Source organism: Rhinolophus sinicus, linkage group LG10 (assembly GCF_036562045.2).
Source record: "Rhinolophus sinicus isolate RSC01 linkage group LG10, ASM3656204v1, whole genome shotgun sequence".
In the NCBI taxonomy this organism is placed as follows: Eukaryota; Metazoa; Chordata; class Mammalia; order Chiroptera; family Rhinolophidae; genus Rhinolophus; species Rhinolophus sinicus.
Window position 1 is genome coordinate 31278098 of NC_133759.1, and position 21133 is coordinate 31299230.

The following is a 21133-nucleotide window of genomic DNA, read 5'->3' on the forward strand; positions in this document are numbered from 1 at the left end:
GAACTAACAAAAAAACCCAAACCGACTGACTTGACTCAGGATCTAGAAGACGTCAGCCTGGCATAGATATGGTAAAGTTAGCAATTTAAAAACAACCCCAGTGGCTCAAAGAGTTTCTCTTTAGAGGACTTTTCATTTGAACATGACAATATACATTTATCTCTACTGTCTCCCTGGAATCTGCCAAAACAATGACCAATGAATGAAAGGTAAACTGAAAAAGAGAAAGTATGGGAAAGACTCAGGGTGATCAGGTATCTTTGAGGGTGGAGACTAAGGTCGAATGCTAAAAACAGGAGATCAGATTGAAATTCTGAGTAAGGAATCAGTAGAACTCCCCCAAGTACCTTTTCTGATTCTTGAGGCCATAGCATGAGCCCTTCTTTAGCCCTGTAGAATATCAGAAATCTCATCTTGGGGACAAGACTGGAGGGCAGAATTAAATTGGCTTAAGACTGAAAACAGAGTGATGAAGGGCAGGTCAGTGTCCTGAAGGGTAAGCCTGTAGGCCTTAACTGCATTTTCTTAGAGTCTGCAGGCAGGTATCGCCCTACCCTCATTCTAAGTCAGAAGACTGAGAGTTTTGGGACGCTAACTGGCCCCAGGGGAATTCCAACAATAGTATTCCTAACTGAACTCTTTGTTCATTGGCAGAGCTTACCTACTCCTGGCCTTCATCTCCAGTCTGTAGCCACAGGTTGATAAGCTCTGCCATTCAATGCCCATGGAGCTTCTATACCTTTAATTGCTTCAGTCTTGAATGTACATGGACAATCAGGGATTGCTGGATATTTGGTAAATGTCTTCAGTATTAAAGACAGACCAAACAGAGAAAGGGGTCTCAGAGAAACAAAGATAATGCTGGATGCTGAAGAAAATTTCCAAACATCATAAAAAGTGACAACAAAATAAATAGAATGTTTTCAAATAAAGTCAAGGAATCTACAAGTAGAACAAAAAAATCTAAGAGATGGACAATATAAAAGATAAGGTATGATAATTGAAAAATAAATATAGGAGATACAGCATCCACCTAATAGCAGAAACAGGAAGAGAGAAGAGAAAATGGGAAGATTTGATCAAATAACACCAGAAAATTTTCCAGAAGAAGGACTTCAGCTTGTAGAATAAAATTGCCCATCAGCTGCTTAGCATGAGTATGTTAAAAAGAGCGGTAACGGGAGGATATTGTTCATGCATGCAGACCCAGGAAAAGGTCCTGGGGCTGAAAATCTTCATAAGTGGGACGTGGAAGGACTGAAGAAAGAGGCTGGCCACTCCAGTCTGGTAATTAATGGAGTTTGTTAAGGGAAACTTACATATGAGACATGTCTTTGATGGCTGGAAGATGAAATGGATCCCTGCATTACTTGGCAGGCGCCCAAGAATTTATATAGGGTAGAAGAGGGGCTAGACATGGGCACTAATACGTGAATGCTACCAGGTACAGGAAATTACTCTGCATGCTTGACGAGGCCAGGATAAACGGTCTGTTCCAGGAACCAGCACATAGTGGGGGGCAAAAGAGGGGTACTGGTTTATGTCAGAACGAATATAGATTATGATCAGTCAGTCTCTAAGCGGGGTTTTCGGGAAGCAGTCTCCCCCTTCTGGCCCGGGTCCAGTTCGTGGGTCAGGCAGCGGTCACATCTTGGAACAGTCTCTCCTCAGGGATAAATGCAAGGCCCATAATCAAGAAATTGGAGGATACTTAGGGAGAATTCTAAAAGCTTCCAGAGGTTTTTAGGGTGGGAGGGAGGGTGAAGCGGAGATCATATACAACGATTTAGTAATTAGAGTAGCTTCTTTGGACTTTTCAAATGTGACACTGGACACTGGAGGAAAGCCTTCAAATTGAGAAGCGATTTATCCCCACCTGAACTTAACAAATGTGGGGGTGGAATATAAATGTTTTCAGACATTCCAACTCTCAAAGTGTATATCCCCACACACCTTTTCTTAGAAAGATACTGGTGAGTATGTTATTCCAAGATAAGACAATAAACTAAGGAAAAGGAAGACATAGCACACAGTAAGTTCTAACCAGGAGAGGGATGAAAAGAATTCCCAGGATAGAGGTGAAGGGAAATTACTGGATACCAGTGGTGCAGCAGGCCTAGAAATCCACCAACTCAAATTAGAAAAGGAAAGGAGAACAAGGCTCAAGGAGGGTGGTCTTCAGTAATGATATGGGAGTAGTAACTTACCTGCTCATTTGATCGTCTGAAAAATATTGAGGTGGGCTTTATATTACATGAATGAGTTCTGGAATAATTAGTAATAGGTATAAAGAAAACTAAGCAGATAAAAAAAAGAGGCAGTATTAACTTTATAAAAGAAAACTTGAACAGTAAAATAAATACATTTGATCTATATAGGCCCTGGAAACAACATCATGCCTTCCTGCTACCTGCCTACCCGGTAGTATCTGCTCACTAGTACTTGGGGACTCTGGCAGATGGAAGCTTCATCTCACTGTGAGCACACACTGTCGTAACGGGCAGAGGAAGAGCATATTACGCACTGGTTCCTAAATTTCCATTTGGAAGTGGCACAAGTACTGCTCATATTTATTGGCCAAAGCAAGTCACACCTGACTTCAAAGTGTGCGAGAGGGGCAGGGAAACACGTTTGTCCCATGTGCCTGCAGGGAGAACTGGGATGTGTGTGAACTGTTCTAGTGACGACAACCTCTTGGCTCAATAGTGTGGAGTCTTGAAACAGAATACTGACAACTTTCACCTTAGCTATATTACTACAATGTGGACGGGGGGAATATAGTGGGAGTGGCCAAACTGTCACCTGTCACAACATGTGATATAATGATGAGCGTAAAAGCAGTACAAACATCCCAAAAAATGGATTCCAAAAAAATGTATGCACACGACTTGTATTCATCTTTTGTTATCGGTATATATTGAGTATTACAATTTTAATACAGTTTTTTCATTTCTTGAAATGTGTGTATACATTTTTGTTTTGGCACCCTCTGTATTTAAAAACAAGGAGATAAAGACAAAGGAAGACATCTGTAGAGTTAAAATTGGTTTGCCCCTTTGGAGTAGAATTAGAGGTAAGAAGGTTTGGGCAGGGTACTGCAGGTTTGCATTGTAAGCTTTAGTATGTTACTTTATGGTGATGGAAAAAAATGGAAGAAAAAGTCTGATAACACCCATAATAAGATGGTTATGAGAATTAAGTGGGATGACGTATATGCATATAGTAGCAGCCAACAGAAGAACGTCTCATCCATTGCTTGTGGGCTGATGCTAGATCTTTTCTTTTCCTGTTAAGTTGTGAGCCTCTCCCCACATCTCCCCAAATTAGGAGTGCCTAATCCGGGCTTTAGTGAAGGCACTGCCTTCAATATGTGGGGGTGAGAGTGAAGAGTAGTAAATGCTATTTCTTTATAGGATGCAGAAAGCTCCCACATACAGACTTTTAATCTTCAGAGTTCAAGTGCCACTCAAAGCCTTAGGCTGGAGTAACTCCCTGGGGATTGTGAGAAATGAATGCCATTGTTTTTAGATTCCAATGACAGATATGTACAAGTTGAAATTAATTTGAATTTATTTGGTATGTTTTTTCTTCTTAGGACAGACCAGAGATTTGTTTTATGAAAGGTGCTTATGAACAGGTGATTAAGTACTGTACTATGTACCACAGCAAAGGGCAGACCTTGGCACTCACCCAGCAGCAGAGAGATCTGTACCAACAGGAGAAAGCACAAATGGGCTCAGCAGGGCTCAGAGGTAAGGTGGTTTCAGCATAGGCCCGCAGGGTGGGAAGATAATGCCTTCTGTTGATTGCAGATGAATTCATGCTTGATATCTGAGCTGTCCAGCTCTATTCCAGGCTTTGTAGAATGCTACTTTTTTAAAGTGTTATGCATTAGTTGGCTAATTGGCCCCCAAATCATGAAAATCAGGAATGGAGCAACATAGGAACTCTCTAGTTCTTACAGACCTGCAATGGTTTCTGAGTAGGTGATAGTAATTTTATTTCTGACTAGTTTATTTTGTGAGAAGAGAGATGGATGGAGGTAAAGTGATGTTACTCCTTCCTTATTTTATCACGTTGGCTGTCTTACTTGTTAGTAGATATAACCTAGTCTCCTAAATACTGCAGTCTTAAAGCCTCATTTGTCCTTTTATACTGAGGCAGTGGCTTACTTGTTCCTCATCTGGTGACTTCTTTCCTTGGCATTTACCAGAGAGGTAAAAAAGTACCCAGATTCTGCTTATGGATGTGCTGTTGACCAAACGTGATGGGGTGAAGGGGTCTGCTGTGCACACACAGGGACAGCATGTGTAGGATTGAGGAGGCAGGGGTTAGGGCCACACCTGGTTTTTACCTTCTGGGTAGTCATCTGGCTTATGGGTGAGGTGTGTGTGTGTGTGTGTGTGTGTGTATGTACACACACACACACATACACTTAATATAGTCTCTCTCAAGGAAATTGGAAGAGTTGGCTTCCTTAATTTTATTTTTACAAAGCAGAAGTCAAGCACTACAATTCCTGGGAGTAGGAAACAAATTATGTTAATCTTACCCATGGTTCACTTAAGCAAGGGCTTTTTGTGGGTATGGAACATTTGTGTAGATTTATAGGACTTCCTCATTTATAGGTTTAGAAAGGTATTTTTGTGGCTTTGAGGGCATAGTTTTGTTATTATTAGCAGCTCACAGCAAGAGAGTTTCAAAGTTGGCTTGGATTTAGAAATCCTGAAGTCTTAAAGGTTTGGTATATGCTCGTTTTCCTCATTTTTTTGGAGTATAGGTTTCACATTTTTAAAATTCTAACTCTTTTTATCTGGAGGACTGTGGAGGATTGTACATGTGTTGTTTGGTGTGACATTGTGAAATAGACCGAAGTTGGTAGAGGAGAAAAATCTTTGTTTCATAGGGCTTTAGGAAATATTCCGGTCATTTGTATCTTGCTTCTTGTCTTTTCTGTTTCCTTTCTTGTGTATCATTTTCTTCCTCCCTATGAAATTACCATAATGAAGAACAGAAAAATTTTAAATTTAATTTGTACTGCTGTTGCATCTTACAAAACTTAAGTTTCTTAAAATACATATGGTTCTTAATTTTGAAATTAGAATTTTTTTTTTGGTAACTAAAGAATGTTTTATTTAACCTCACAACAGATTCAAAAAAAATTTTGACATTCAGTATTATTTTATATTAGTTTCAGGTGTATAGCATAGTGGTTAGACCTTTATACAACTTATGCAGTGATCCCCTCCATTAGTCTAGTACCCACCTGACACTAGACATAGTTGTTGCAACATTACTGACTGTATTCTCTATGCTGTACATTACATCCCTGTGACTATTTTGTAACTACCAATTTGTATTTCTTAGTCTCTTCACCTTTTTCACCCAGCTCCCCAACCTCCTTTCTCTCTGGCAACCACCAGTTTGTTCTCTGTATCTATGAATCTGTTTCTGTTTTGTTTGTTCATTTATTTTGTTCTTTAGATTCCATATGTAAGTGAGATCATGTGGTATTTGTCTTGCTCAGTCTGACTTACTGCACTTAGCATAATACCCTCTAGGTCCATCCATATTGTCACAAATGTAAGATTTCATTTTTTTTAATGGCTGAGTAATATTCCATTGTGTACATGTATCATATCTTCTTGATCCATTCGTTTACTGACGGGTACTTGGGTTGCTTCCATATCTTGGCTATTGTAAATAGTACTACAGTGAACATAGGGGTGCATATATCTTTTTGAATTGGTGTTTTGGATTTCTTTGGATAAATACCCAGAAGTGGAATTGATGGGTCATAAGGTAGTTCTATTTTTAATTTTTTGAGGAACCTCCATACTGTTTTCCATAGTGGCTATACTAATTTGCAATCCCACCAACAGTGCACAGGTGTTCCCTTTTCTCCACATCCTTGCCAACACTTGTTGTTTGTTGATTTATTGATCATGGCTATCCTGACAGGTGTGAGGTGGTATCTCATTGTGGTCTTTATTTGCATTTCTCTGATTAGTGACATTGAGCATCTTCTCAAATGTCAATTGGCCATCTGTGTGTCCTCTTTGGAGAAATGTCTGTTCAGGTCCTCTTCCCATTTTTTAATGGGATTGGTTGTTTGGTTTTTTTGGTGTTGAGTTGTACAAGTCCTTTATAAATTTTGTATATTAACCCCTTATCGGCGAATATCTTCTCCCATAGAATATGTTTGTTTTTATGTTTTAGTTAGGGACCCTTCCACAGAAAAGGCCTACCTACTCTTGTCCCAAACAGTAGCAGTAGATCTTCATTTGTTTTAAAGCAAACAAATAAATGTAAGATACTAACCTCTAGGCTAATACCACCTCTCTGTTGAGAGTGCCCAGAGCTGATCTCTTTCTAGCACTTACTGACACAAATTGATACTGTCCTGGTCTGTTGCCATCTGCCTCTGTTCCAATACCAGGCACTGTCAAATAGCTCATTTCCTCCAGGGTGAAAGCCTTTGGGGCCCACATCTCCATACATCGTTAGCTATTTGACTCTTACGCTGGAAAAATAGAAGTTATTTGCCTCTAACCTTGGTTTTCCAAATATATCTAATCCTCAGTACGTTTTGCTTGAATAAGAATGGATACTTCCTGTGATCTTACTGAGACTTTTCAGTTTTTCCATGAGATAAATATGTTTGTTTGCTTTTTTTGTGTGTTTCTTTGGTAAGTTCTTCAGTCTAATAATATGCCAGATGGAGACACATACACATCCCTTTGGCTCATAAAGTAGTTATGAGAAGTTCCAGAGAATAAGCTAAGTGATATTTAAAAATGAACAATACTTTGTGCTATACATATTAAGTGCCCAGATATGACAGAAAGCTAACTATAAATAATGATCGGGTGGTGTTAGTTATTTACATACTCTTAGAGAACCAAGTTACAAATAAGAAATACCTGTTAATGTTATGGAAAGAGTGCACGGCTCCAAATTATTGTTGGTGTTAGTGGTTTTACAGTCATTTTATAGTTAACTTTATCTCCCAGGGTTTGTAATGTATGAAATTGTTACATGTTATTTATAATTAATTCAGCCTTCTCTTCAAACTGTTGAGTTGTTCTGGAGACTTATAAGACAGAAAGCTGAAGATAACATTAGTAGAAGCCATTTTCAAAGATGTCTGTTTAAAATTGACTTGAAAGCTAAACAAACCTATAATTTCTCCAAATAATTAACTGTATTTTCTAAAAAGCCAATAGTTTATGTTGAAAGGAACTGCATGTGGTTACTGGTTACTATGTGAAAACGTTCTTTTTTAGTTGCTCCTCACTTGCCTTCTCTTCTTAACAGTTCTTTAGTCTTATTTGTTTTAATATTTAATAGCTTAAAGCAACCCCATATCTAAAACTAAAACTATGTCTTAACATGCAATAATTTTAGTTTTTAAAAATTGTATAATAACTACAATGACATTATAGTCTTAAGTGATTTATTTGCAAAGTCTTCTCATTTTGTCAAGTAAATTCTGATGTTTTTGTGACACATGTTTTCTTTTTGCGGTTTTGTTATTATTTCCTAAGTTCTTGCTTTGGCCTCTGGTCCTGAACTGGGACAGCTGACGTTTCTTGGCCTGGTGGGAATCATTGATCCTCCTAGAACTGGTGTGAAAGAAGCTGTTACAACACTCATTGCCTCTGGAGTATCGATAAAAATGATTACTGGAGACTCACAGGAGACTGCAGTTGCAATTGGTATAACAAGGCTGTTTCTTTTTGTTTTTGTTAGTTTTTCAAAAATTACTTCAGTGTATAATTTTGTGAACTATTAGACATGAAATGTTTTTACATAATATTGAGATTATACAATTAAAATTGACTCTCTTATTTGCTCAGACTGTATAAAATTGTGGACCAAACTTTATTTTAGTTTAAAAGGTAATACTATTGATTGAAAATACATAACTGAAATCACATGTATTTTATTTACAAAGGGTAGTTAGTTGGTTATTTTTAACCTCATAATTCACTATGCTGATGGATAAAAGCACTAGATCATGGATGTGAAAGGAAACATGAAATTTAGTTTTTCCTTTCAACTTGAGTATTATTTTCAAAGCAGACTTGTACCTAATTTGGAAGAATATAGCTTGTGCCTATGTTTCTGATGTCTCATTGTATATATGTATATATTGCTTAAATGCTATTTACAATTACCTTAAGAAGTAAAGGGAAAAAAATGAACATGAAAGTTAATTTCAAAGCCTGTAAACTGTAATTCATACTGATAGATTTAAGCAGTTTGGTGAAGTCCAGTAATTATGATTTTATTAGCATGGAGAGAGACTGGGACAGGAGTTTCACAACTTATGTTATCTAAGAAGAATATGTCACTAGAAACGTAACATTGTTGGAAAGATTGTACCTAGAAAAACTTTCAGCATTCATTTTCATTTACATGCAGCTACATGATACCATCATTTTGTTTGGCTTTGGATATTTAAAATGTGCTCTGATCTTCATTAAAATTGAGCTGTTGGGCAAAGCCTGATTGACCTTGTTTCAGTTCGTAGGTTTGATGGGTTAAATTGTGAAAACTCTTTATTCTTAAGTTTAAACAAAAATATTAAACAGAAATCTCCAGACTTTACTATGTCAAATAGGTTTGTCTTATTAGTAATTTGTCTGGTGATCCCTGGATATAAAGGCATTTTATACTTAAAAGAAAGAGAGTAGATGACAAATTACATTAACTGAGCATTATGTTGACTAGCCTATCAAACAGAACCAATTTAGTTCATTATGTTTTTTCTCCCATTTCACTTTAGCTAGTCGTCTGGGATTATGTTCCAAAACTTCCCAGTCAGTCTCAGGAGAAGAAATAGATGCAATGGATGTCCAGCAGCTTTCACAAATACTACCAAAGGTAGGCCTAAACTAAAGCCTTTTACACTGAAAGGCCTTACTCTGAGTGTTACCATTTCTGCTGCTATCTTAATGAAACTGTTTATTTGAGAACAGTTGGGACATGACCACCAAATTTGTTGGTTCAAATCATGAAATGAAATCTTATCATTGAAATCAATCTTATCATTGAGAGTATTTGTGATGAGATCATTATGACTATCATTGTAAATTTATTAACTTTAGCAAGAGTCAGATTTCCCCTGAGGAAAGTACTGTATAAATTAACAGGGCTGTATTTATTATAAAGTACAGAGTGGAGACAGCCCCTTACCTTATACTATTCTTACCCTTTTGTTCTATTTTAATTGTAGCATAAATATGTAATGCCTTTTTAGAAAAAAATGAGGTATTTACTTACAGTAAAATTCATCTTTTTAAATGTACTGTTGTTTTAAGTTTTGGCATGCGGTCTTATAACCACCACCAAAATCAAGATACAGAATGATTCCATCGTACTGCCAAATTCTCTTGTGCCTTTTTGTAATGAGCTCCTCCCACTACTTCCAGCACTAGCAACTGATTTGTTTTTTGTCCCTATAGTTTTGCCTTTTTCAGAATGCTCTAAAAATGGAATTGTATAGTATGAAGACTTTGAATCTATTTCTGAATAGCATAATGAATTTGAAATTTATCCATAATGGTTGTGTGCATGTATGTATGTATTATTTTGATTTGAGTAGTATTACACTATATGGGTGTATGTTACCTATTCAGTAGTTTAAAGACATTTGAATTATTTCCAGTTTTTCCCAATTATGAAGAAAGGTACTATAAACATTTATGTATAGGTTTTTGCATGAAAATGAAATTTTATTTCTCTTGGATAAACACCTAAGAGTAAACTCTGGTTCATAATGTATGTTTGCTTTGTAAGAAACTGCCACGTTTTTTTACAAGCTGGCTTTATTATTTTGCATTCCCATTAGCAGTGTTTGAAAGTTCTAACTGCCCTGCATTCTTACCAGCACTTGGAATTGTCAGTTACCCCACCTTCATTCTGATAGGTGTAGCCTGGTATCTTATTGTGGTTTTAATTTTCATTTTCCTCACAGCTAACGATGTTGAGTATCTTTTCTTATGCTTATTTGCCATTCATATATCTTCTTTAGTGAAGTGTCTGCCCTGCCTATTTTTTAAAAACTGTGTTTGTGTTCTTACTGAGTTTTTATATTTGATATTTTTGATATTTGATTTGAAATATTTTTCCCAGTCTGTGGCTTATCTTTTTATTCTGTTAACACTGTCTTTCAAAGAGCTAAAGTATAAAATTTTGATAAAGTCCAGTTTATCATATTTTTCTTTTATGGATCATCTTTTGATACTTTATCTAAGAACTATTTGCCTAACCTTACATCACAAAGATTGTTTTCCTGTATTTTCTTCTAGAAGTCTTATATTTTTAGGCTTTACACTAAGGTCTGTGATGCATTTTGAATTAATGTTTGTGTATGTTGTGAGAAATGGGTTAAGGTTCATTTTTTGCATATGGATGTTCAGTTGTTTTCTAGCACCAATTGTCGTAATGACTGTCCTTTCTTTATCGAATTGCCTTTTCATCTTTGTAATGCTTTTCTGACAAATTATTTATAGGGAGAAAGGTATCTCCTGTCCCACAACACAGTATCTTTTTTAGAACCATGTTCCCTGTTGTGAGATTAACTTATTTTATTATCTTGGGATGCTTTGTGGGGGCTTAACAAAGCCTGATTTGTGGGTACGCAAATCCTGTTGGAAGGGTCCCATAAGAGGTAGGAAATATTTTTGCATCCATGTTGTTGACAGTTCGAATTTCTTGTCCTTATTGTTACTTGTCTGTTTATTCACATGTATTTGTATGTCTTTTAAAATAAGTGCTTATCATCAGGCATTTATTTCATTAGACATTAGCTATTCATTGACAGTAATAAAATGTGCTACCTTCTTCTTATTTGACACTCAAAACTGCAAGTTACATATTTAGAACACTGAATTTTCTTAAATTATTTTATAATACTTTTTTCTGATTAGAATATTTACTAGTAGTGTATGTTCATTGTTGAAAAAAATGGAAAACCTAGAAAGGTAAGAAATGCACGCTGCCTGTAATACAGTCCAGATACTCAGAAGATTTGTACTCGCAGAGCATCCAAGATAATAAAATAAGTTAACCTGTGTGTTGTTGTTTTCAATGTGTTCTACAAAACCTGTGTTGTTTAAATGTGATTAACAAAACCTGGTTGGTACTTTATAGTGTTATAAACCTGAACATTTGTTTAATGTAACTTCAGCATTCCTGAAATCACTAGATCTTATTATAAAACCTGTTTTTAATAGCTGTACAAGATTTTGTTTGGGTATACTATGTGTGCATAAACACACACAACTCTATGGTATATAACCATTTTCTTGTTGAAATTTGAGCTTCCATTTGTTTTTTGTTACGTTATTTACAGTAACAAAAAACAAATGGAAGCTCAAATTTGTTTGAGCTTTAAGGATGATAGCGGTAGCGGCCATTTACCATATGCCAGGCAGTACCTATGTTACATACATTATCCTTAAGCCACCTTGCCTTACTCCTGATAGGCAACCCCGCTTTTACAGATGAGGAAATTGAGTCCCAGAGAATTTGGGAGCTTAACTGAGACAGAGCTGGTGAGTGGTGGTGGCATCGGCACTGGGACTGGAACCCACATCTGTGTTAACTGATGCATTGAGCATTATTGTACATAAGACTTTGTGCCCAACTCCGATCGTTTCTGTAGAATTAATTCCTATATGTGAAATAATTGGACCAATGGTCAACACATTTGTAAAGCTCTTAACAAATATTGATGAGTTATCCTCTGAAAAGGTTTTAGTTTCTATTTCCACAAACTGCACTTTGTATTGCCTGAAGTCCCTAGACCTCCAGTCTCACTTGTGGTTAGATTTTAGATACTAGTAGAAATGCTCTATTTCACTCATCCATGTTTTCTGTTTCTCTTTTTCAAGCTTTAGACACTCATGAATGCTGTTTTCATATGCGAACATATGCTAGCAGTGTGGGTGTTTACTTTGTTTTGGGTTTAGTGGAGAAGGTGCTTTCATATTTGAACAGGACTTTTTATGTGTCCTGTGCTGGTGGTTTCTTTCTGACATTTGTTTCTGAAAGAGTAAGTCTTGTATTGGGTTCCCTGGGAGAATTGGGACAGAATGTACACTAGTAAATCTATGTGAAATCTACAGTTAATTAAACATTTTCCCATTAGACCTTTGTTCAACCTTTTCTTCTAAACCTTTTCCCAGAGTTGCTTACGAGTAGTAAAACGGACAGATTTGAAATTTCATTTTATTTGCTTTCTTCAGTTCACTCACTCTCTGGCTCTTTGATAAAAATGCCAATGATCTAAAAATAAACCTAAATGTAGTTGGAGAAGGAAGAAGCAAATTATAAATTACCTCATCAAGCTGGACAAACTGCATCATTGGTCTTTTCCAAATAAGAGTTTTTGTGCATTAATTATGGCAGATACCCTGATGCTATTCCAAAGATACTAAAATAACATAAAACCTAAGCCTTGTGAGAAACTCACTAAATTGCTTAAGTCATCCTAAAGAAGAATTCCATAAATAACAGAACTTTCTTTCTGGTATTTCATGTCTTTTGAATACCTAAGTCTTTTTTCCAAATATTATTAATGATTTTTTTTGGTCCTTCAAGCTTAGCTGGACTCCTTTCCCTGCCCTCCCTCCCGCCAGCATCCCCACAGCCACATCTTTGTCTTTTTCTCCATTTCAGCTTGGTATTTATGTAACTCGCTCATAGCCAACGTGTATTCTTGGTCTCATGTTTTTACTTCAGATCCCTTTGAATAGCTTTTCTTTTATTAGTGTTAAAAACAAATCTTTTCTTCTAAGTTACTAGTTCACTGAGGTTTACCCACATGTACTAAGTCATATTAATTCTGTTCTTCATTAAAATGCTTTTCAGCTTTCTCTTTCCACAATTTAGTCACGCATTTCGAATCTCTTAACATTGCTCTGTCCTTTTGACTGAGAGCCAATTAAAAAGTAGTATGGAAACTGAATTTTGCTTAATTATTTATAAAGTCCATTTGGGAGTTCTTATTGTTTTTTTGTTTATGATTTCTTCCATTGTGTCCTAAATTTCCCATTGATAAAACTGGACATTCTCTTTTGTTTTTTGTTTTTCATAGCAGTACTGCCATTTATATTTCTATCAATCCTGTTAACCTAATCCCAGTTTGTGTACTGCTTAATTTTTGGTAGGTTGTAAATACTTATTCCAGTCACCTAATTTTTCTTCAATGCATTGGGTGTCTTTTTATCTGTCTTGGAAGATTTGGGAACCTTTGGCAGGTTATTTAAATGCCAGGAACACAGTTTTCATTAAACTCTCCTTTAATATTTTCCTATTTTCTTTCATAACTTTCTTTCACTGGTACAACTTCTCTGTTAACATTGATCAAAAGAACTGTGAGTACTGACCACAGAATATGAAACTGAAAATAAGGACCCATGAAAAGAGAAAAATCCTCTTGCAGTCTTCTGAAAATACATAGCCCTTCCCCCTCCCCTTAATGATTTTTATCTTTTCCTCCCACATTCGTCCCTAAACACTCTCCTTTTCTGACAAACTTCTACTTTTTTCCCACAGTCCTTTTACCATCATGTTTTCCTCATCCTATCTTCGCCCCTCCTGCTTCCAGACTACAGTGATTTTAGTGTGTGTTTATCTTTAATCTGTATATTCCCTTTTTCTAGGTAGAGAAACAGACATAAAGGTGAAAATATTAATAGACAAAATTCAGTGGCCCTCAAGTTTAATCCTAGCTCTGTGATACAGTGATGTAATTCAATTTTTAGTCATTTCTAACTTCTTTTTTAATACCTAATTTCTTCAGGCCATAATTTTCTGTCTACTAAATTTCCACATTTTTACTCAACTGAAAAGATTGACCTGCTCATGCTGGTGCTTTAAGAACCAGTTTTACTCTGTGCAGTGTTATGTATCACATGCAAAACACCAAGTGAGTCTTCACCTTTGCATTGAGATTTGCTTAGTTTCAAAGTGGCTGCTGTTATTTTTAAGTTGCCATCAAAGCTTTGAAATGCTAAAATCTTATATCAAGTAATAGGTATACTGGATGCTTGTCAGGTAGTTTCTTAACTATAGAATAAGAAATACGCTTTCAGTCTGACAGTGGGCGTGTCGTCCTGACTGCTGCTGTCAGTGGTAACCTGCAGTAGCCATATGAAGGTCATGTACAGTGGTCCAAATGATTTGCAGTGGAACAAAGGCAAAATTTTACTCTGTACAACCTGAGTATTTGTAATTGGCTTTTAATTTAAATAGTCTTAAAATCTGCAGCGTTTGCTCAACACTCTTGTTCTTCAGTGCTGTGTGCTACATGAATAATTTCTGCAGTACTGTAGAATTTCACTTAGAAGGTAACCAGTTTTTAAAGGTATACTTTAAAAACATATGTAGCTAAGTCATTTTTAAAGATATACTAAAGAGTTTCTGAATGGGTTTTTGAACTTTTTTACAAGGAAGAATAGTCTCCAAATATCAGTTATGCAATGCATGGTACCTAGGGATAATCAGTAATGTGATATTACAAAAAACTGAGTCTTTTGCTTAAGAATACCATCCTCTTTTGTTTTAGACCTTTATTAAAATTGGGAGAGAATCTGGGAACAGTGTTTATGATGGTACTAAGATTCATTCAATGATTTATTTGTTCGTTTTATATTCATTTATAGAGCATTGGAAGTACAGGACAAAAAAATCTATGCCTTCGGGGAACTTATAGTCCAAGTAAAAATATGTATTATGTTGAGATAAATGCTAAAGAGCACTGGGAAAAAAGCAGGGAAGAGAGAGATAAAAGATTAAGAGGGAACTGAAATTTTTAGATAACATGACTAGAAAAAAGCTTCACTGAGAATGTATTACTTGACAAAATGGCAGGCCATCTGAGAAAAGAACATTCTAGATCTAGGGAACACAGGGCAAATGCCTTGAGGCGAGTGAGGAGGCTGTTGTAGTTCAGGTGAGAAAAGATTAATGAGTGGGGAGGGGACATGCACGTCAGGGGACTTGGATAGATAATAAAAGACTGACACTCATTCTGAGAGAGATGGTGGAGGGTTTTGAGCAGAGAACAGATATGGTTTGACTTCTGTTTTAACAATTTAATTCTGGCCACTGTGATGGGAATAGACAGCAGGAGGCAAGGGCTGAAATTTAAAAAATCAGTTCAGAGATACTGACCCAGGCTGTTGGCAATGTAGAGTAAGGAAGTCAAATTCTGGTTATATTTGAGAATGGAGCCAATGGGATTTGCCATCAAACTGCCTGTGGCATGTGACAGAAAAGGAGGAATCAAGGGTGGCTCCAGACATTCAGAGCCTGAGCGACTGCAAGAATGTACTTGTCATCAGCAGAGGAGTTGAGGAAGCCCGTTTTGGGGCAATGATGGGTTCATTGTGGGATATGTTTAAGTCTGAGATGAGACATTATAGAAAATACGGAGTAGGTAGGTGGATTAGTTTCATCCATCTGGATTTCAGAAGAGAGGTCAGAGCTGGAGATAAAAATGCTTATGAGTATAAATAAAATCCAAATCTATAAGGCTGGATGAGCTCACCTAGGGAGAAGCAGGGGATCTTTGACCTCTTATAGAGAAGAGTAAGAACTAAATCCTGGAATACTTGCAACATTCAGACGTCAGGGAGTTCCAGAGGAATATGCACAAGAGGAGCAGCCAGAAAGGTAGGAGGGAGACGAGGACAGTGTGGGGGTCATGGAACCCAAGAGAAGGTGGTTCAGAAGGAAGGAGTTGGCAGCTCTGTTAGGGTGCTGCTGAGAGGTTACGTTGGAGGAGAAAAGACCATTGGGTAACCATGTGGGGTGGTCTTTGGTACTCTTGGGTAGGGAGGGGTTTCAGTGCCGTGGTGGGGTTAACAACTTGATGGGAATGGATTCAGGAGAGAATGGGAAGAGAGAAATGGGAGACAGCAAGGATAGGCAACTAGAAGAGTTTTGCTATAAAGGGGGAAAGTAGGGTGGCAAGGGAAGTTGTGGTTTTTATTTAAATGAAAGGAACAACAACATGTTTGTAAATTGAAGGTAAAGGTGCAGCAGTAAGGAAAAATTTTGATGTAAGAGGGGGTAGAATTTCTGGAGCAATGATGTTAAGTAGGTAAGAAGGTGGAATATTTCACCTGCACTAGGTGCATATTCAGTTCATCTGTAGTAAAAGGAGAGAAGGAAAGGACAGTGCCTGGATACAGATACTGGATGCTGGGAGTTGTGGAAATTCTCTTCTGATTCAGGTGTTTTTGTTTTTTTGGAAGTAGGAAACAAGGTTTTCAGCTGAGAGTGGGGTTGGAATAATGGATAAATTGGAAGTATGAGGAGAGAAAACTAGTATGAGTGAATCCTTTAGGAGAATAGGAAAAAGAATGGTGTGTATTATGTGGATATTAAAATCACCATGACTTGGAAGCATTGGAGAGTGACAGTGATGCAGAATTTTAAATCTTTGTGAAATGTAGGGGACTGAACTCGGGAGCAGTGAGTGCCTGCAGTTAGAGGGACATAGTTTCATGTAACATTCAAAACTGAGGTTTTATGAATAAAGAAGGGAGAATGGAATACACCTACCCCCCTTCTAGGCTCTTGTCATGGTACTATTTGAGAGGACTGGAGGGATGGCCGTGTTTTGTGGAAAAATGAAGTTAGAGCAATGTGGAAAAGAGGGGAGGTTACAGGGGATTTTGTTGATGACTGATGACTGACTTTGGGACACAGTAAAAGGGTTTCAGGAGACCAGGAAATGGGATCAGAAAAAGGGGTTAAATATATGATTTGGAGAGAGAAGATCATATGAGCAGTTGGAGATTTAGTGGAAGAGATCCTAATGAATTTCCTGAATAAAAGAAAAGGAGCAGACACTTGACAAAAAAAAAGGCGGGGGTGGTGGTGGTGGGAAGCTCTACAGACATTGAGAAGTAGCTGTTCTTTCTCTTTCCTGAAGACAGAACAAAGGGAAGAGGCCATTTTAGTTGTATGCCAGTGCCATGAGTAAACAATTGCAAGAGAGTTTTTCCTTTCTCTGTCTCTGAAATATTTCAAGAGTTAAGGCTGTTTTCTCTTCAGAGCTTGAACATAAGAAGATAAATTGGTAACTTGGTTGTGTATTTCCTTTGGTAAAGTTTGAAATGACTACGTCAAATGAGTATCTTAACGAACATATGGCATATTGCTTAAAATTAATCTCTGGCAAATACAGTATAAATTGATAATTTAAAAAATCATTGTTATAAGTGCATGGGTTATTCTGATATTTCTTAACACTGAAGATTTTTAATGTACCTTGTATTTTAACAGGTTGCGGTATTTTACAGAGCTAGTCCAAGGCACAAGATGAAAATTATTAAGGTGGGTCTCTAAGAATCAGAATGTTTAATTTCTATATTCAAGATGCTGTTTCTTGTCTTTCATTACTAGGAGGTTTGATAGAGCATTAAAGTCAGGAGTGCTATGAAACAAAACAGGTGATTTTTTTTTAGGACCTGAAATGGAAATACTAATAGAGAATTTAATTAGCAAAGAAGGATGTAGAAGGAAACTTCAATTAGACTTCTGCAAATGCAACCTTCTTTAAACAAATGAACGATGTAGAAGTATGTTCTGACCAGGAGTCCATAGCAAAATCATCCTGGTGAATAGCAATAATTACTTAAAAACTGAATAAACACATCCAGAAAAAAAATGTTATATGTGAACAATATTTAAAAGGCTATCATTATGTATATGAATTACCATATTTTGTCGTGTAAAATGAGTACTTTTTTTGCCCAAATTTGACAGGAAAATAAGGATGCACATTATACATGGGTAGTACTAATTCCGTATCCACATAAATGTTTTTAATTCTTTTATTTATGCTTATGAGTTAAAAGTATAACTCTAGAAATCAATAACGATATCTGTATGCAAAATAATACCCTGGAATACGATAATTGGTTTTGTTGAACTTGTGACGAACTTGCAACGATGAAGAGTTCTTGGCCTTCTATGATGCATAAATATTGTAAATTTGTTACTAGTACATAAAATTTTTTGTGCTTTATATTTGTTCTTGTGTTTTGTAATTATTTGTTACATAAAATTTCTTATACCATAATATGTTAAAAAATAAATGCTAAAATTTATAATACAAAAAACAAGTACCTAAATGTAAACAAATAAAAATGTGAATTGAAAAATTAAAACGAGATTTTTTTTACCCTGAAAGTTTGGGCCAAAAACGTGGGTGTGCGTTATACATGGTAGTGTATTATACACAGCAAAATATGGTACTCAAATATATACAAAGCAACTGACATAGTATCCGTCAGTTAATAGACTCAAGTCATTATTCACTATAGTCCTCCAGTGTATTAGTTCAGTTTTTCACTATTGACATTTTGGACTGGATAATTCTTTGTTGTGAGGGGCTGTCCTGTGTAATTTAGGTGTTTAGCAGCATGATCCCTACCCTCTAGGTGCCAGTAGCATCCGCCAAGTCATGACAATAAAAAATGTCTCCGGACATTGCCAGATGTCTACAGGGAGGCAAAATTGCCCGAGGACCACTGTGTAATTGACTCTAGATCAGACTGTGCACATACAGTTCTCACACATGGGAATATTAATAGCAACGTTTTCTAAGCTTTATTTTAAGATCTCAGTATGTTGGAGTTTATTGAAAAATTGGTGGTCTATATTATTTCTAATTGTAATTAGGTGAAAAAAAATAGAGAGGATTTGTTTATCCTTTTGTCTGTGTTGAAGCAACATTTTCATCAGAATGCCTCCTTCCACCTTTTTCCTCTCCTCCACTATAGTCTCTACAAAAGAGTGGGTCGGTGGTAGCCATGACAGGAGATGGAGTAAATGATGCAGTTGCTCTGAAGGCTGCAGACATCGGTGTTGCAATGGGTCAGACTGGCACGGATGTCTGCAAAGAGGCAGCAGACATGATCCTGGTGGATGACGATTTCCAAACCATAATGTAAGTTCTGTTTCAGTATTCCACTGAATACTGATTTTCAGTGTTCTCTGATTCACATTAGGGAATCTTCTTCCATCCTTTCCTACACCCCATCCCTAGACAATTCAAGTGGAAAAGAATTAACAATATTTAAACATTGGATGAGCTAAACTATTTTACTACATCAGTTAATGTTGTTTTATGGCATAGTGTGGAGTTTTGGAGAAAGTTATTTGTATGGAATGGAAAAGACATAATAAATGGCAGGGCCATTCATTTAAGAAATATTGACTGAGTACCAATTAAGTGTCACATTTTTCTGGCCCTAAGTGTGGTGGTACAGCAGTGAACCTTCATTCTTTATTTATTCTAGTTGAATTCAGGCTATTTAGAAATATGTGCATGGGCCTTTATTCTAGTTGAATTCAGGCTATTTAGAAATATGTGCATGGGCCTTTATTCTAGTTGAATTCAGGCTATTTAGAAATATGTGCATGGCCTTACACTAAGTATTTAAAATAATCAAGTTCCCATCCATACTTATTTCTTTATGTCAGTAATTGTTCATGTTGTCAATGATACAATTTATTAAGTTCCAATAGCTTTGTCTGTTTCAGCCACAATTTCTAATTGATTTAGAGTCTTATATATAATACCTGGTGGTGTCAGTTTCACACCGTTCAGGTGGGGGTCATTTGAATCCTAGTTTGTTTGTTTTTTTGGATAATCATGTGCCAATCTGAATCTTACTCAGTTCAGGGACACATGCTAATTATACCCCCCATGGTGCTTCATTAACCCACTGTGGCCCAAAGTGGAGCATGTGGGAGCTCAGGACTCCGAATTGCCAAGCTTTTACAAGGAAATAAGACTTCTTTCTTTCCATTCTTAGAATTGTATAAAAATCTTGAAAGAAAGGAGAAATTGTTTAAAAAAACATGTATTTTTCTAGTTTGAACCAGATGAATGAGAGAGTTTAAATGAATCTTTGTAAACCATTTTCTTTATATAGTTCTGCTACAACGCGTATCTATTTGTGTGTAGGAGCAACAGGTAGCTTCAATTTTATAATTTGTGTATATCATTGATATTTATTTCCTGATATACGTTAATATACCCCCTTACCATGCATGCATCTTGAACCTTTAAGAAAACTAAATGTGGGTAAAGAAGATCATTATTGTAGTATTATAAGTATGTAGTATTATCTCTTGTGTAGAAAGACAATATGTGATTTTAGTGTTGAAATATCTTTTTAAGAATAAGAATTTTAATATTGTATAATGAAATTAGTTCAGATGGAACTTAGCAGGCTTGACTTTAATTCCTTGCTAGAACAATGTTTCCATATTTTCTCCTAATCTTAATTACGTGAAGAAAATAATAGATTCTTTTAACGATGTATGTGTTATATCCATTGGAAATTTGTTTTCAAAATTAGTTCCACGGTGTTCTAGTATAGATAAATCTTTATTTTTGTGTGATATTGTAGTATTTTCTCACTTAATTTTTTTTTTTTTTTAATTTCAGGTCTGCAATTGAAGAGGGTAAAGGGATTTACAATAACATTAAAAATTTTGTTAGATTTCAGCTGAGCACGTAAGTTTGCAAGAAGTTTGTCACCATGGGTCTTATAGATAAATTATATGAAAAGTGGAATTCAAGCAGAATGCCTAGAAGCTTCTGGGCTTTCTTTCTGAGGGTTTTTTCATGCGTAAGTTTTCCAAATGAAAATTAATTCTAAAATTTAAAATGGCATGATTAATAGGTACTAAATATGATGATTTATCTATATCACCATCATAATATATAAACCTTTGTGATTTATTTAATAGCTCCTGAAATAACTAAGGAAGGGGTGTCAAATCTTAATTTTTCCTCCTAGTATTTTTTTCCAAAACCAGAAGGGTTTTTCTGTAGTCAAAAAAGAGTACCAAAATATTGTTAAAACTGTTAACTGTTGTGTAACAACAGCTATTCCGAACTCAATTTTTAAAATCTCCCTCTATTTATTATTTTTATCTAAACATGTTGGAAAATCCTTTCTTAAAATACTGTGGATTGTAAGGGTTACTCCTGGCTTCGAAAAGTTCACACGAATGAAGCATAGGTTACTTGAAAATATAGGCTTTCTTTAAAAGCACAGTAGTAACATGAGATTTGTAAATGTTAAAA

The 21133-nt window shown here is 36.1% G+C and overlaps 1 protein-coding gene across 1 annotated transcript in view; it reads left to right on the forward strand.

The window, feature by feature from the left end:
• The window catches only part of ATP2C1 (ATPase secretory pathway Ca2+ transporting 1), a 57528-nt gene that overhangs the window by 31795 nt on the left and 4600 nt on the right, over nucleotides 1-21133 (forward strand). Inside the window, exons 14-19 of the mRNA XM_074312828.1 lie at nucleotides 3596-3752; nucleotides 7548-7718; nucleotides 8792-8889; nucleotides 17311-17361; nucleotides 18813-18979; nucleotides 20489-20557. Of these exons, the coding sequence (XP_074168929.1) occupies nucleotides 3596-3752; nucleotides 7548-7718; nucleotides 8792-8889; nucleotides 17311-17361; nucleotides 18813-18979; nucleotides 20489-20557 (713 nt within the window). The remainder of the gene's footprint in view (nucleotides 1-3595; nucleotides 3753-7547; nucleotides 7719-8791; nucleotides 8890-17310; nucleotides 17362-18812; nucleotides 18980-20488; nucleotides 20558-21133) is intronic.